Here is a 17,456-nt window from a genome sequence, read left to right on the forward strand (position 1 = left end):
TATTCTTTCAGTGATCCTGTAATTTGGGCTCAATTTTATTATGTACACTTAAAGCATGTTTTTGTATTTCAAAATCATACCTGAAGGAGATGAGCATGGCACAATAGATACTTCCCTATCAATAATCCCAGCATGGGCATCACCTCTCCTTCATCTGGAAACAATTTTAGGTAATACTACTTGCCAGAGGCCCAAATTAAGCAAGCATAAACTGCCCAAAGCTATTTCTGATCAGCTAAACGACTTGTCTTGGCACCAACCAAGCCTTACAAGAAGACTATCAGCATCTGACTTTGATTTGAGGCACTGCAACGTAGTTTATCTTGTACTGCCCAACAATGGTATCACCATCTTGCAAAATGTCGATAACCAAGGGACTTTTTGAACCATTGTAGCATGTTAAACTGATGGTGAAAGCTTTATATGAACTGTAAGTAAAACACAATTCTTGGTCCTTCAGTACCAATCAGACAAATCCCTAACATCTGTCATATCTGATGCTTGGCTGATCACAGCCATATAACATAGGTTAGTGGTTGCAGTTTACCCAGTGCAGAAGTTAATCTCTGGAATAATATTTGAGTCTCACTTCACTTAGTATTAGATCATCTCTCTTTTCCAAAAGGGCCCTTAATTTTAATTCGCCACCTAATGAAAGTGCACATAATGGAGACATTAAGGATCAGTATTTCCAGACAAGAGTCTTAGGGGCAGGTGTTGTCATATATATATAAAACCTACATGAAAATGCATTACGTTGAATGCCTGTGGTCTATGGAACATTTATGATGGAATGTGTTAAATGAAACCTGGGACAAGGGAGGGATTAAGGTGCTTTTGATACTGGTTTCAAAGCTTGTAGCAATACCTTCTTCTACACCCTCTGCATGATTTTCCCTCCAAATGCAGTAGCTAGAGAGGTGAAAGGTATGAATTTAAATTGGAAATTCAAGTGTAGGCCAGATTTGCACGTAGAAAAGTTGAGGTTGTTGGCACTTATTAAGCTGTTAATCTTAGATCGCTGAGTAATTGTGGAACTGCCAATAATTGTGAATTATTTGCTGTTTTTTCTTTTAGCATTTCTAAGGAAGTGCTGGGGAGTTTATCTATAAGAATAATGCTGCTGTAAGAAGTGTTTGGCTGATGAGTTAGAGGAGAAGGAAATATCAGAAAGTTAGATGAAAGATTGCACAATACAGAAATCCTTATTGGATGTGTTTGTAAGTCTAGTTAGTGGGATTCTAGTAACTGTTGACACATGCCATGCATTAAACAAGCCCTGCAGAACATGGACCTGGATGCAGTTGTATATATTTCATTACTCCTTACTTTGAACATTTTTCTTAAGGATCTAATGAGGTTTAGCTCGTATAAAGGTATCAGGTAAGGGTTCTCAAGTTTCATTTGTTTCTTTCTCCATGCTTCTATACAAAGAGTGTTAAGATTTTGAATGGGCTAAGTTAAAAATGTTTTTGTCCTCCAAGCTGTGACCAAGATACATACTTTGTAGGTTTGGTTTTTAAGGTTGTGGAATGGGCAGAAATGGGGAGCGGCCAGGTGGTAGGGGGAAGCTGCACTTGAGGGAGAAGCACAGAAGTGAGAAAGCAACACAGATAGAAAAGCACAACACTCTCATGGAGTTCTTACACAAATTGAAACAATGAGTTCCCACAAAAGTAAACAGTAGAAAGGCACAAGTAAAGAAGCTATGCTCTAAGGGAGGTGCAAACACAAGAAAAGGAAGGAAAGACCACACAAGTTAACAAATAAAAAGCAATCAAATGAGAATGACAAAAAAGACAACCATTGGTAAGCAATGGATGGTCTATACGTCTACTTTAAGTTAAAAGGACCTGCTCCGTTAATTTAATATTATATGGTTTTGATCCAGAACTTAAATTGTCCGAACCGTTTGCAAAACTTGTTTATATCGTAATTGCAGTGGCAAGATCATTGGTACTCCAGTATTGGAGGTCAGAGACGGTTCCTACCGTAGATGAGTGGCTTAAAAAAATTAAAAGAGTCAGGAAAAGTGAACATGTATATGCACTAAGGATCGGGGGGCTGAGAAAATTTTAAAAAATATGGGAATCCTATTTTGATTAGTGGTTATGATTGTTAGTAGATTAAGACAAGTAAAGCTTTGTGTCTGATGCCTGCACTATCAGTTTCGTTTTATGGGTTATGTTAAGTCTTATTATCCAATGTGTATTACTCGCTATGATGTATAATGTCAAGTACTTCAATTAAAAAAAAAAAAATTTAAAAAAGGACTTTTGCAATCAGACAGCTTCCACTGTCTGGTAAGGGTGACCTTAAAGAGTTTCTCACATTTCCTTGATGGAAAGTTCCAATATTTGTGGAGAACAGCAAAACTTCCACCACCCATATTCCCACATTACCTTACATTTGTAGGTGGGGCTATTGTAACGGTCAGGAACAGACCAGATCTGTGACCAAGTGAAGCCTATATGTTGGGGTTGTCATGTAGTCAAACCTTTGACCTATTTCTGTCCACACTATAGGCCCACCCATGCATGCGATGTACTGTTTTTCTCAGGAGAAGTGTGGAATTATTGGACAGTAGGATGTTTGCCTAAAGTTCTGGAATTCTCTATCTTTGAAAAAATGTGATTTTGTTACCCATACATTGACATTTGCAGGAATTCTGGTGAATGAAATGTGATGATAGTCATACAAGTCACCTCATCATGGATTCCCTTATGTCTTTAGCTTCCAGAAATATCTTGAGTTGGTAGGTTGCCCTTGGTAACAGCCGCCCCTGGGCCCAAATACTTCAGATATCCCAGATGAAATCTCCTCACTTCAAAAACATCCCCTACTGTAGTCTGCAGATCACTGCTATCACCCATGGAAAACAAACACGTTTTCTAACCCAACACTCAAATGACATACAAGAATGAAAATTAGGTCAGCACTTTGCACGGATATGTTGTTGTGTGAGGAAGACTGAATGAAACAACCATGTTTTTGGAACAAATGCTGACAATCTGATTCCAATTCAGTGTAATTTTCCAGGAAGCCAATCAATCATGGAGTGGGCAGTCTAACACCCAGTGCAAGCAACTCTGTTATGTATAAAAGTTTTCATACAGCACAGGGATCATATCTGCAACTACAAGACAGATAGACTAAACTTACACTTTGCTTGGAGTTGCTTTCCAAATTTCTTAAAATGTACTGCACCCAGTTTATTTTCTATGTACAACGTAAACCCAATAAAGCCCATAGATTTCTGTTACACCTATACTCAGGTGACCCAGAGAAACAAAGTTGGGATGCAAACCTTTGCAGCAAATATTCCTGAGTGATGCACTCTGAAGGGAATTACTATGGATCGGTAAACGAATTGCCAAACATTTGACAAATATCATGTTAAGTGTGTTCAGCCATCACATAAGGCAAGGGAGGTCTGGCTTGCACCAATAGATTCTGTATGTCGTACAGAATTAGATTATAAATGGGACAAAGCATCTCTTTCTGCACATTATAAGGATATTTCAAGTCACCAGTGGGTTCTGTGGCCACATACTCTGAGGAGACTTGCAATATCCTTATAATGGAGGAGGTACTTTATTACTTATCATTAAGGCTCCCTGTTTTCCATTTATACAGATGTTTACAGATAATACAGACAGAAAACATTCATTTTCTTGTCAGTATTTATTTTTAAATGTGGATAAAAACGGAAATGGGGTTGCCTTTGAGTAATTCTAAATACTGTCTGCCATGACTGCCATGACTGCCAGGCCAATAGATGTGTAGATTGATAGATTAGGGGGTTAGAAAAGAAAGGAACTTTAGTAAAAAAGGCTTTAATATCAGTAGATATGCCCAAGGCTGATACTGACATTAGCATAGCTTCAGATAAGTGCACTGATTATCTTCTGCGGGTATTCACACCACTGAAACCTGGCAGGCATTCAAGCATGAGTGCCTATTTATTGGTTAAATAAATGTGGTAATATACTAATTTCAGCTTAATTTTTCCACAAAACCCAAAATAAATATGGATAAATACAGATAAGATTAGCAAAAATTAAATATAGATAAATACAGACGGAAATGGCAAAACAATAAATACCATAAAACCGGGAGCCCTACTTATAATACATGGTCACACCATCACCCTTCCAACAAACCCCTTAACTTCTTTGTGTGTTCCTATTTCATAATAAAAATATAGGAGTATGCAAACATGAAGAATACAATTATTATCTCTAGTTCAAAATTAAACACAATTGATATTTATTGCAAACATATTCTAGAATCATTTTTATTCAAGTCAGATTTAGAAAAAATCTGCAGCTCAGAATATGTATAAGCATATTGGGAAATTCTATCTTTCCTATAATTACCTAAAGCTGCAAAAAATAAGCAAGATTCCATAAAAACATTTTTTTTGCTTATCACTATTTATCTAGAAAAACAAATCAGAAGGTAAAGCCAGGTTTCATTTTCATTTTTCGGTCTCACCTATCAAACCGTGCAAGCTGTCTGTTGGCAAAAGATCTATTGCCAGCTTAGAGCCCACCTCATTGGTTGGCTTTACTTTCACTCTCATTTGCTTGCTTTTTATTCATTATCCTGTGTGGGCTTTATTCCTCTTCTTGTGTTTGTCCCTCCTTTGGAGTGTTGAGGCATTGTTGTGTCCTTCCACTGCTTGCTTTTCAGCCACTACTTTTTTCTTTTGGATTAAGCACTCCATGAGAGTAAATGTGCTTTTTTCAGCTGTCTCTTGTGTACTTCTCTTACACAGCAGAGCTCTGAGTTGCGTTCTGTCGCCCTGCTTTTTCTTACATACCCGCTCCACATTGTTATGTCTCACCTCTTGTTTCTCTTTACCACTTCCACCCTCCCTGTTGATTTCATTACCGCCGTCCTCTTTATTACTTCCCCAACACCCAGTGTTATTTCCTTCACCCACATTCTTCATGATGCTTCCACTCACCGCATCAACCAAGTAGCCCCCATACCGACGCTTCAAAAGAAAAAGCACTGATTTTGTAGGCGTGTGCATGCCTATAAAATGATGTGGCCATCTTGTTGCGCCTTTTTTTGTTTTCTGTAGGCATACGGCACAACATCAGGGATGCTGTACAGCAGAAGTCTTCAAACTTTTGAATGCCGAGACCCCCCTGTCAACATTTTGAGGCGTAAGGACCCCCTCCTGACAAAAAAATTTCTAAACCTGTAGGCAGGGCTACTAGAATTATGAGGCAGGTGAGGACCAAATTACAAGACAGGCTTGACTAAAATGTGTGGGAAGAAAATGTAAGTGATGTTATGTGGGTTGTATGACTCATTAACTACTGTCTGATGCACGACTGCCTGAACCACGACCTCCTAAACCACGAAAGTTTTAACTACGATCTTTTCTTTACAACTACTTTTTTTATAACGCCTTCCTTAACAACTTAATTCCTTTAATTTTTCTTTTTTTGTGGGGGGAAACCCCCCCACCCCACCATAAATCCCTTTTTTATGTGTTGCATGATTTCATTTAAAGTAATGTCCTACCTTTTACGCTATTCCGTGTGCAGACGAAACGATGCCAATGTTAACTTTTTTTTTCTTAACCTATCCCCGGAGACATTTTGTGATTGGGCAGAGATGAGTGACGTATCACTCCTTCAATGCCCAATCGTAGTGAGCGTAAGGGGATGGTAGGCGGAAGACGAGCATGAGGGCAAGACGGTGATATTCTGAAAGTCGTTGTTCTGTCCTTCGTTGTTCCGTTCTTCGTTGTTCCGTCATTCGTGGCTCAGCCTTCCTCGTTGTTAACTCTTCGTGGTTAAGGTAAGTCGTTATTTAAAAATCGTGGTTAAGGATGTTTCCCGTTATGTGATGTTAAGTGATGCCGCATATTTTGGGATTTTGTTTTTCACACAAAAATGCCGCCCCACCTTATTTGTTAGCTCTTACTCATAAGCAACACATCAATCCTAGTTAGATATGTTCGGTATATTTATTTTTACCTTTTCTTTCAATTCTTTTTTTGAAACAATCTTTGGTTTTATGTCAGAGTAGAAACACAACACATATAACATATAAATACATCAACTTAACCATAACATTTACCAAGAAAAGAAAACATCACTACATAAAAGTACATTCACTATACACAACATAGCATATATATCTATTTCCGACTGTTCCAAAAGGCAAGTCACAATTCCTCGCCTCAATGACCATCAGTGATTTGAAATATGAGGAACAGTATTTTGGGATAGCATTGCTTCATTATTTTGACATTTTTTACACACGGTAACACAAAAGGGAGTGACCAGGAGAAGGTCGAAGGAGCGGTGGCGCAACCCTCCAGAAGCACCTAAGCCACGCCGGAAGAGAGTGCAGCGGTACCTGGTGGCCACAGGCCATCGCTGCAGCAGTATGGCGAAGACAGGAGCACCACCACACGAACCGACGGTGGTTCCAGAACTCGGCAAAAGGCAAGTGCGAAGGCGCATGAAGCAAATGCGCAGCAGTACAGACGACAGCGAAGCACTACACAGACACTGGGCAGAAGCCAAGACAGTAGCCCAAAGCAGCAAGTCACGGAGGCGACCGAAGAGCCCGTCCAAAAGCGCGCTAAAGCAATCGAACTGCGACGGAAGGAAAAAAATGGTTGCGCAGACAACCAGAAGCCGACCACCCAGTTTGGTCGCAAGGGATAAGAAGCCGACCACCCAGTCTGGTTGCATGTAAGAAGAAGCCGATCACCCAGTCTGGTCGCATGGAGGAAGAAGCCGACCACCCCGTTGGTCGCAAGGAGGAATGTGACCACCCAGTTGGTCGCAACAATGAAGCCGACCCATCAGACGGTCGCAATGGAGGATGCTGACCCACCAAGAGGTCAGTGCAAATGTGAAGAGGAAGATCGTAGGGATGTTGACAAAAGAAGACCCCGAGAGAGGTCCGCGAAGAGGACCAGAAGGTGACGGACGCGAAGTCCCACAACATCACCTTGACATCCGAAGTTTCATGTGACAGAAGGTCGCGGCGACAGGTCCAATCATGAAGAGAAGTAACAACAGTGTCCTAGTGCAGGGACAAGACCAGAGGGAAATGAGCAGAGTGCACGCTGCTCGGAGAAGCCTGGTCAGGAGGAGAAGGAAAGCGAGAAGACCGGACCGCGTCGCAAAAGGCAAGGAGAAAAATGATGGAGAGTGAGTTGCACGGCGCCATGAAGAAAAGAGAAGAGCAAGGAAGGATGACCCATACTGAGTGGCACGACGCCACAAAAAAAGAAGAAGGAAAAAAAGTGCATCATAAAGAGGTGTGAGTGACAAGACACCACAACACACACCAGAAGGGGAACACCCGATGGTTAAGGTGAAGAGGTGAGTCTGCCATCACTATCCAAGCGCATCATCGCCAAGGAGCATCTCACCACCCAAGTGAATCTGCACACACTCCAAACAACCAGGAGTCAAAGAGGCACATCACCCAGGAACCTTCTGTACACAGCTGTGAGCCTGTCGAAGTCAAGCATACCTGGCCATTGGAAGATCCGCCCTTGGGGACTACACAAGACTTGGCCGTGGCCCTGTTGGGAGTTCCGCAGCGACCCCTAAACGCGGCCTACACAAAGGCCCGCACAGCCCACGCGGTCACGTGGCAGTCCAGGGGACAAGGGCCTCAACGGAGTTCCCGTGCGAAAGGGAGCCCGTGCAGGAGAGATGTGTCGGCCGTAGCTCCACGTCAGGCGCAGGAAGCATGGAGGTTACGGTTGAAGACTGGTCACCCACAAGATCACCAGAGGAAGGCGCAGAACCCGAGTCCAGAGGCGACGACGCAAAAACAACGACATCACCCCGGAGGCTACATGACCGACTTGGCTGTGAGCCCGTTGGCAGTTCCTCAGAGACGCCTTGGCGCGGCTCACGCAATGCCCCGCACGGTCCACACAGTCCCATGACAACCAGCAAGGAGAGGCCACCCAAGAGACTCCAGTGGCAGAGGAGTCCAGGTGAGAGAGGCAAGTCAGACGTCGCTTAGCAGTCTGGAATAAGGAAGGTCATCCAGCACGTCATCCCACAGGGAAGCCTCACTCACGGAGACCGTCTCCGAATCCAGATTGGATCTCACCACAGCTCCAGATGCATCGACACCGCGAGACCAGGCTGGTCTAAAGAACATCACCAAGGCGAGTGAAGGCATCCCGACCATGCGGTTCGAGACGCCGGGTCGTCCATTGAGAGGGGACACCTATGAGAGAGGGGTATCCGTGAGAGGGATATCCTGCAACTGCAGATCCTGTCAGAAGCAGACACCAATTGAACAGAACGCCTCAACCAAGACGATGCAGCGGAAGGTAACACACAAATGCCCCTACCATTCCATCTGCAATTTCACAGGATGTGGAATGGGAAAGAGAGACTGTACAGTCCATCTCCGAGCTGCGAGTCCGCAACGACAAGAAAAGACACCATTGTCAGGGATTGACCAGCAGCGGAAAAGACTACGTGGGAGTTGTAATTTTGGTTGATGATTTTAATTGCGAACTGAATTTTCTCCCACAGGTTTTCTGACTTTTTCGTTGGTTTGACTTTTCACCAAGTTTGGGAGGGATGTAATGACGTAGAGTCAGCGTTCTAGTGTTCAGCATGTTGTCACACACTGAACACCCATCCACCACAGGCGTCATTGGTCAGATGACCCTGCTCAATAAAGAGGGCTGAGCGCACGTGCTCAGGACCAGTTAACCCAGTACCCCACTGTGTCTGTGTCACCTCATTTATGCAGCATGCGGGCCTAGGGTCCCAAACACAAACATTACATCAGCCAATCTGATGATTCCAACAACTAGATTAAGCAGCATGCTGCCTTTGTGTACTTAGTAGAAAATCACCAACTGGACTTCAAGATAGAAACATGGGAGGGTGTAGCCTTACTGCTACAGCAGTCGACCTCGACGCTGGGAAATAGGCTCGAATCTCGGCAACCACGCTCAACATCCTGTGATTCTGTGCAAATCACTTAATCTGCCCGTACCTCACAAAAACAATGTGTCGATCTGTAAATACACTGGTGCTCATGTAAAGTGCTCTGATATCTTTCCAGTCTAGTTCGCGCTATATAAAATTCACAAAAGACAAATCCACCACAAAGAATCTCTAGGTGTCGACTGATCCTACCTCTCTCGTCCTTCAGGAACTGTGATTTAGAACATCAAATTGTTTTAAAATTTAAGCTGAAGGTCAAATGACTGTGTGGACATGGGGGAAGCAATGTAGCCCGAGAGCCTAGAGCCTATTATTGGGAAAGCAGGTGACCCATAAGTCGACCAGAAAGCTGGTGCATAGATTGAAAGAACCACTTCCTTAGCCTAGACTCCTGCTAGAAGCCACTCTACTGCTATAGAGGCGCTCGAACAGAAAGTAGATGTTCTAAAAGAGCCTGTTGGAATACCTGGGAGAATGGGGCAGGTTTGGTTACTGACTTCACAAACCTTCTCACAGCTGAGACCTCTTAACCTTGCTCAAAGCTCAGACCATACACCTTTCTCTAGCACAACAAACCTTTGTGCGGTGACTGTATTTTTATCAGCCTCTGGGATCCATTATCAATGCAGTAAGTAAGCTGGCACTAATGGCCCTACATGTGCAGGATTGTATGAACCAATATTAATGCATAATCAGTTGCACTTTAGCAGGAGTCGAAAATCAGAAATGAAAAATTATTGACTGCACTCTTGTTTCAGTTTGCTTAATTGCAAGTGCCATAGGTTTTTTCGTGTATGGAATTACAAAGACAGATCGATAAGTCATTTGCCCAAGATCACACAGTGTGGACAAATATAGAGAGAAGAGATAAGCTCTCAGTGATTGTGCTTTTTAAACTGGCAAAAGCACATCAGAGTTAACATTGTACTTAGTACCAGAGAGCACTTACTTCTCTGGCTGCCATTTCATGACTCCTGTGGAGGCATTTCAATAGTTCTATTGATTAAGCTTTCAATAAACAAATCATAACTTTTATGTGATGACTGAACATATACAACTGGTGTAGCCTCTGCTCCCGTACGGTGATCGATGTATCTGAAAAGTATTGCTATATGGCTCTTTTGCTTCAGTCTAGCTCTGGTGTATTTGGCCTGTGATTTTGACATTTGTACAACTTTAGGTGAGTTCATCCGGTCCTATCCAAGCAGAAAGCCAGTCATAATGTACGCTTGAAAATCTACAATGAATAGGTAGGTTGGAGAAATGAAATTAAAAAAGATGCTATAAATGTATATGTATAAGCGATGTTTTGAAAAATTATGGGTTATGTAACATTGTAGATCCAGAGGTTTTTTTTAGACTTCTACATTTAGCTCCTTATCCAATTTGAATGAAGTTAATAATTATGAAAGTTGTTCTTAAAATCTACTCCTTTGCCACCATTTTCTAAAACGTTTCCTAAGACATTAAGGCTTGCCTAGACTAAAAAGTGTTTGAAAAGCTCTTTCAGAATGAGTGTATTTTTGGCCAATCTGTGAGAAAAACCTGTTTTAAAATGACCCAGGTGTTTCCCAATTTTCCACAGGGGAGGAATAATGTATATGTGTCTCGCTCTCTTTGTTCGTTCTATTAAACGTAGAAGATTATTTGCACTCACATTACTTTCAAAGTTTATCAACTACCCCTGCAATGTAATATAGTACTATGCTTTTTTCTTCTGCCCAAATGACATGTGAGCCTCAGTGGCCACTCAATATAACAGAAATTCTTCTTTCTACGGAAAATTCTGTAGTGCTTCAAGCTCAATGGTGAATCGCCCCCAATGAGGGGAAATAAGCAATTAAGTATACTCTAAAGAATGCACTACAACTTTGAGAATAGTTATTTTAATAAAGTTGAGTACAATACACAAAAGGCTGAAAATTGTGCCCTGCTCAGATACAAACAGACCGAGTGGAAGACGGGGCTGGCTGGATGTAGTTGGAAATAAAAGTAAAGTAGTAGCATTGTGTTATTGTTCACATATATGAGAAATGTTCCATTTGCATCACAGTAGTTGACTTAATGGGGAATGTGGCCAAATGTATCTAAAGGCAAGCGAGTTTTGAGCCGAGAAATATAAATATAAAAATGTGTGGATCATTCAAGCAGCGATGTTGTAGAAACTACAAACATCTTGCAGTATTCACGGCTCAAATCTCGCTTGCCTTTAGGTACATTTGTCCGTATTCCCCATTAAGACGGATGTTTTCTTCTAAATAGATTACAGAGAACAGCATTATTTCTGTATTTTTCTGTGCACGTTTGGGTGGTAGGATCAATTGTGATTTGGTCATTTTTTTACTTTTTTACATTTTTATTTATTTTTTCAATTTTTGATTCAGTGAATTAAAAGGGGGAGTTTTTTAAATATTGTATTTGGTTCCATTGGTGACAGAACCTTCATCCACTGAGAGTTTAGTATGTGTACATTCCACAGGGCACACAATATGCGTGTCATAAAAGTTTTATTATTTGTCTGACCTCCAAGAAACATTTCTAAAGATGAATTGTATATATATTGTTTTAGGTTTTTTCTTCTTTTTTCACCCTGAATAGTTTGGTCGAAACGTGTCGACCTTTGGAAATGGAAGAGTCCCACTAAGGATTACATTTGTATGTAGGTTTCAAATACACACCATATAGATTTAAAGGCCCAGTGGACTGCTTGGACGTGTATTGACATTGGACTATCTCCCGTATTGACTGCCATGGACTATTGAATATTGCAGCCATATAAATTTAAAAAACGATTACGTATGGAAGAAAAAATCTTTTTGTATATTTGTTTGTATATTACATTCGTCATGTTTTTTATTCAATGTTGAATAGTTAGAACTAGGGTCTACTCCAGAGTTTGAGTTTAAACTAATGTAGGTTTGTTGGGATAATGATACCCAGTAATAGAGACTAATTACAGTTTTCTGTATCATAAAAAGTATTTTCTAAATCAGTTCCTACACATCATTTTGTGCTTATACACATTCTGGCATAATCAGCTTTTTGTTCAAAAGAGGAAATATGTGATATACTGCTCCTTGACTTATCATTTCACTCTTATACCTAAGTTATGTTTTCATTTATTTTCTTCTCCCTACCCTCTTTAGTTCCCTTTCCTTTCTTGCTCTTCTCATATCTCCTTTGTCCTGTTTCTACTCTTTCCTCCCTGAACACACCCATGTTGGGGAAGATAAGAAAAGTCTCAGTTCTCTTGGTGGGACCTTGGTATGTGAACGGTCCTATGAGGCATACTATAGCAGTACATCCATGAAACCGAATAATTGATCTATTATATACCTCAAATACTAAAACTATTATATTTACTTTAGCGACCTTTGATATTATTAGATATGCCCAAAGCTATTTCTTTTTGTGTTGTTTCATTTTTATTGCAGCTCATGCGGGTCCTTGCAGTGCCACAGAATGAATGTGGTCAAGGTGGGCTATTGTTAAGTCTTGAGTGGATATCCCAGTTCCCTCAAATTTTTTAACTCACTGTATTTATGTCTTCTTCGATCCCCTCCTCTTCTGTCTCATGCTGCTGGTTGCTCTCTTCACCTTCAGCTGTTTCATTCTTTCCTATCTGAACAAAAACAGAATATTAAAAGGAAACTAAAAACCGTGCTCATTTCTCTCTTAGTAAAGCCTTCCGATGCCCAAGTGGGCCTTGTTCACACTATATAAAATTGCAAAATATATACATTATATAATAAATATTGAGGGTCAGTTTGTTAGTACAGTTTAATGTGTATTTATGGCCATTGAGAAGAGTCCTGCATCCAGCATTCAAACCAAATGGTGCAGACTCAAAGCTTAACCTGGGCTTTGTAAGGGATGAATATCATAAAAAATACTCTTCATTTGAACAATTGCCTGTCAGGTAGGACCTATAATGCAGGATCAGGCCTTTAATGGCAAGTATAGCCCGCCTCAAAGGTTTATAAGGCTAAATTACAGCACCGAATCTTGTGGATGTGGTAGTCGCAACTAGTACCGAGGAGGCACATTTTTGGATATGCCATGCAACATCACTGACAATGTGGGACCGCAAGTTTCTTCTAATGATCTTTGAGAAAAGCTGGTGAAATCGCAGACTAAAATTCCCCCTGTTGGTGTGGCCCAGCAAATTGGTATTGAAAGTTCAGAGATTTAAGAAGGTCATAAACATACATTAGAAAACCTTCATGGTGAATGTTACAGGAGTGACTGCATAGTTCAAATTTGCTACATATTATAGCACAACTTTATTTCTGTTCATAAGGGAACATGTGTGATATACTGCTCATTGTCTTCATTAATTTTCTTCTCCCATCTCTCTTCACCTCACTTTCTCTTTCTTGCTCTTCTCATATCTCCTTTGTCCTGTTTCTACTTTTTCATCCCTGGACACACCCATGTACGAAAAGATACGAAACGTCTCTGTTCTTTTTGCTGGGACCTCCGTAGGTGAACGTTCTTATGAAGCTTACTCTAGAAGTACATTGATGAAGCAGGATATAGCTCAAATATTTAAACAATTATGTTTACTTTAGAGTCCTTTGATTTTATTAGATATGTCCAAATGCTTGTCAATAGTGTGTCCTATTTTGTGTAGCTCATGCTGGTCCTTGCAGGGCCACAGAATGAATGAAGTGCAGGTGGCCAATTGTTAAATCTTGAGTGGATATTCCAGTTACTCCCAAATTTGAAAACTCACTGTATGTATGTCTTCTTCAACCACCCTCACATCTGTCTCTTGCTGATGGCTGCTCTGTCGACCCTCAGCTGTTTTATTCTTTCCTATCTAAACAGAAATAAAATATTATTAGGAAACTGGGACCATGCTCAATCCTTCCTTTGTAAAGCGTTGTCATGCTCCAGTGGGCATGGCTTGTGCAATGTAAAAAAATCAAATGAATAGAATAAGTATTGGGTTTCTGTTTGTTAATGGTACAGATTATTATGTACTTATGTCCACTGAGAAGGGTTCTGTACCCAACAGTCAAACAAAATGGTGCAGATGCAAATCTCTACCTGTACGCTCCAAGGTGACAATGCAATACAATACTCTTCCTTTGAACACTTTTCAGTTAGGTTATCAAAACCAGCAATCTGTTTTTAATTAAATTCCGCAATCAGTCTTTTCTTTCAGGTTGGTTGAGAAACATTGCCTAACTATTCAGGGTCCATTGTCCATAAAACTATTGTTGATTTTGGCCAACATGACTTTGCCTGTGAAGCCCTGACTGACCTCTCGTGTATGTATGAGGCCACTTCAAGATCGAAGCTCAGCAGTCAGTTCAAGTACTGAGGCTCTCATAAGGCCTCATGTTGAGGCTCACAAAATATTAGAGACTAAAGAACCCAGCAGATCCGGGGATATTTGGAAGCACAAATATATATGGTAACCCTGTATGTAAGATGCCGAGCCCATTCGTAAATGATTATTTGAATTTAAAAATATTTCTAAAGCGCGCGTACACCTTGCGGTTTCTTGGCGCTACAGTTTACTGAATCTCAGAGGGCGGGGCGGAAGGTGGACATGGGAAACGTTATAGAGGAAAGGCTTGTAAAAACAGGAAGGTTTTTAGTGCCTTTCTGAAGAGAGAATATTGGGTGTTGGCTCTGAGGGGGGCAGGGAGGGAATTCCAAAAAGTGGGGGCCAGAGTGGAGAATTTAGAGCCTCCCCATTTTTTTCGGCGAAAGCGGGGCACTATCAACAATTGTTGAGAGGAAGAGCGCAGTTTCCTTGTGGGGGCATAGGCTTTGATCTCCGAGGAGATAAATGCTGGGGCAAGGCCCAGTTTAGCTTGGAAAGCAATGCAGCCCACCTTGAACTGAGAGCGTTCGCGGATGGGGAGCCAGTGCAGGGATTTTAGGAGGGGAGTGACGTGATGGTATTTAGCTACATTGTGGACAAGACGGGCGGCCTGGTTTTGAACTAGTTGCAGTCGTCGTACGTTGTAGGCAGGCAGACCGAGGTAAAGGGCGTTGCCGTAGTCCAGACGAGAGACGACCATTGCTAGTATGATTAATTTGAGGGCAGAGAAGGAAAAGAAGCGAGAGACCTTGCGGATAGTGCGGAGTTCAAAGGAAGGAGGAGGAAACCACCGAGCTCACCTGGGAGTGCATGGTGAGTTGATCGTTAAGCTTGATACCGAGTGTTTTGACGGAGGAGGCGGGGGACGGAGGGGAACCAAGAGAGGGGGGCCAGAAGAGAGGGGACCAGGGACTGGAGCAACCACCTGTCAAAACCAGCTCTGTTTTATCAGGGTTTAGTTTCAGGTGGTTGTGGTTCATCCAGTCCCGGATGAACATCATGATAGATTGGAAATTGGACTTAGAGTCAGAAGTTTGAGATAGAGAGAATATGAGCTGGAGGTCATCCGCATAATTGTATACGGAGACCTCCATTTACTGAAGAGCAAAAATGAGGGGAGCTATGTAGAGATTGAAAAGTAGTGTGGAGAGAGAGGAGCCCTGGGGGACCCCACATGGGACCTTCCGAGGTGCAGCCGAGAAGTCGCCCAGACGCACTGCTTGGGTGCGGTCTCTTAGAAAGGAGGACAACCAGACCAAGGCCGAGCCGCTGACTCCTGCCGCTCTGACACGGGAAAGTAAGATGGAATGGTCCACCGTGTCAAAAGCGGCGAAGAGGTCGAGGAGGACCAGGGCCTGAGGGAGGTTGGTGTCCAGACCTTCTCTAAGGTTGTCAAGCACTGATAACACTACAGACTCAGTCGAGTGAGCTGGGCGGAAACTGGCCAGACGAGGGGCTAAGGCTCGGTTTGCTTCCACGTGGGTGGTAAGTGCTCTGGTCACGTGTCGCTCCAGTACTTTCCCCAAGAAGGGAAGTAAGGAAATGGGGCGATAGTTGACGGGAGCGGAGGGGTCGGCACCAGGTTTCTTGAGAATCGGAAGAATAATAGCTGTTTTGAGAGTTGGGGTGACAACGCCCTGGGACAGGGAGCTGTTGAGAAAGGTGATCAGTGGTAGTGGGTAGATCGTGAAGATGAGCTTGAGAATGTGAGCAGGGCACGGGTCCAATGGGGAGCCTGATTTGACCAACGAGAGAAGGGAAAGAAAGGATTCTTCCGTTAGGAGAGGGAAAGACTCGAAACGAGCCTCTGGAGGAGGGCTGGAGGGATTGAGGAATGACGGAGAGGGGGGGGGATGTTGGTTTTAATTTTTGCGATTTTATCCAGAAAATACGAATTCAGAGAATCACATAAAGATTGTGACGGAGGAGGTTTGAGGGTAGTTCTGTCGGAGTAGGCGAGTTTATGAATGATACTGAAAATTTCTCTAGGCTGGTTCTCGGCGGCTAAGATTTTCGAGGAGAAGTAGTTCGTTTTGGTGGTCAAAATAGTTTTTTTATATTGCGAGAGAAGGGAAGTGAACCGGGCTTTGAGGATAGGACAGTATTGTCGTCTCCAAGCTCGTTCAGCGTGACGGACTGTAAGTTTTAGTACCTTCAGTTCGTCATTAAACCAGCGATTGGAGTCGTTAGTACGTCTGGAGGACACTCGTCTAAGAGGGGCAATGGAATCGCAGCCTAAGAGAAGCCAGGAGTTGATAGAGTCGGCTTGTTCTGAAGTAGACATACCGAGTATGTCTGGGCTGGTGAAAGAAAGAGAGGAAGCTATAGAGATTGCATCCACCCGGCTCCAGGAGCGTACCCAGGTGTTTTTGGGATGCAAGGGCTTGGTGGGTAGGCCAAGTTGTAAAGAGAAAGAGATCAGAGAATGGTCGGACCAGGGGGAGATGGATGGGGACGTAATCGGGCAGTGAAGGGACCAGAGCTGGTCAAGAATGTGACCTTGGATGTGAGTAGGGGAGAGGACGTGAGAAATGAAATTGAGAGATCGTAGGGTCTCGGAGAATTCCTTCGAGGTGGAGCATTCGGCTGGGTCGGAAGGCCAAAAATTGAAGTCTCCTAGCACCATGATGGAAGAGTTGTTAACCGCCAGGGTGGCTACAAGGTCTTGAAACCCAGTAAGGAAGACTTGGGAGGATTGGGGGGGGCGGTACATAAGTAGACAGGTGAGGGGTACACTGAGGGAAAGTGAGCGGATAACTAGGAAATCAGAAGTGCCAATAGGAGGAAAAGTGAGAGTCTGAAAGGGGATTTCTTTGCGGGCGATCAGAGCAATGCCACCGCCCGGTTTGTCAGATGGGCGGTCAGCGCGGAGAGCGTAGTAAGTGGCAGGAAGTGATGCTAATAGGGAGTGGAGGGAGCAGTCACGAAACCACGTCTCTGTCAAGAATAGCAGGTCAGGTTTATGGAGGTCAAGAAGAACAAATAGTTTGTGATAATGCTTGACTGCAGAACGAGTATTGAAATAGCAAATCGAAAGGGAAGTAGGCTTGGTTCCAACAGGGGAGTCCGAACAGGAGGGAGGAGGGGAAGGGAGAAGGTGGATTGGGGCAGGGGAGGAGGGGGAAGGGGAAGAGGCCATTAGTCCCAAT

At 42.7% G+C, this 17,456-nt stretch overlaps 1 protein-coding gene across 3 annotated transcripts in view; it reads right to left on the bottom strand.

The window, feature by feature from the left end:
• Positions 1–17,456, bottom strand: part of CFI (complement factor I) — a 365,757-nt gene that overhangs the window by 313,339 nt on the left and 34,962 nt on the right. The window contains exons 2-3 of one of the 3 annotated variants that reach the window (XM_078676679.1): positions 13,705–13,791; positions 12,505–12,591 (exon numbers count right to left, since the gene is read on the bottom strand). The exons of 1 other annotated variant lie outside the window; for it this stretch is intronic. In XM_078676679.1, the coding sequence (XP_078532805.1) occupies positions 12,505–12,591; positions 13,705–13,791 (174 nt within the window). The remainder of the gene's footprint in view (positions 1–12,504; positions 12,592–13,704; positions 13,792–17,456) is intronic. One more of the 3 variants, XM_078676680.1, reaches the window with a different exon arrangement.

This window comes from Lissotriton helveticus, chromosome 2_1 (assembly GCF_964261635.1).
Source record: "Lissotriton helveticus chromosome 2_1, aLisHel1.1, whole genome shotgun sequence".
In the NCBI taxonomy this organism is placed as follows: Eukaryota; Metazoa; Chordata; class Amphibia; order Caudata; family Salamandridae; genus Lissotriton; species Lissotriton helveticus.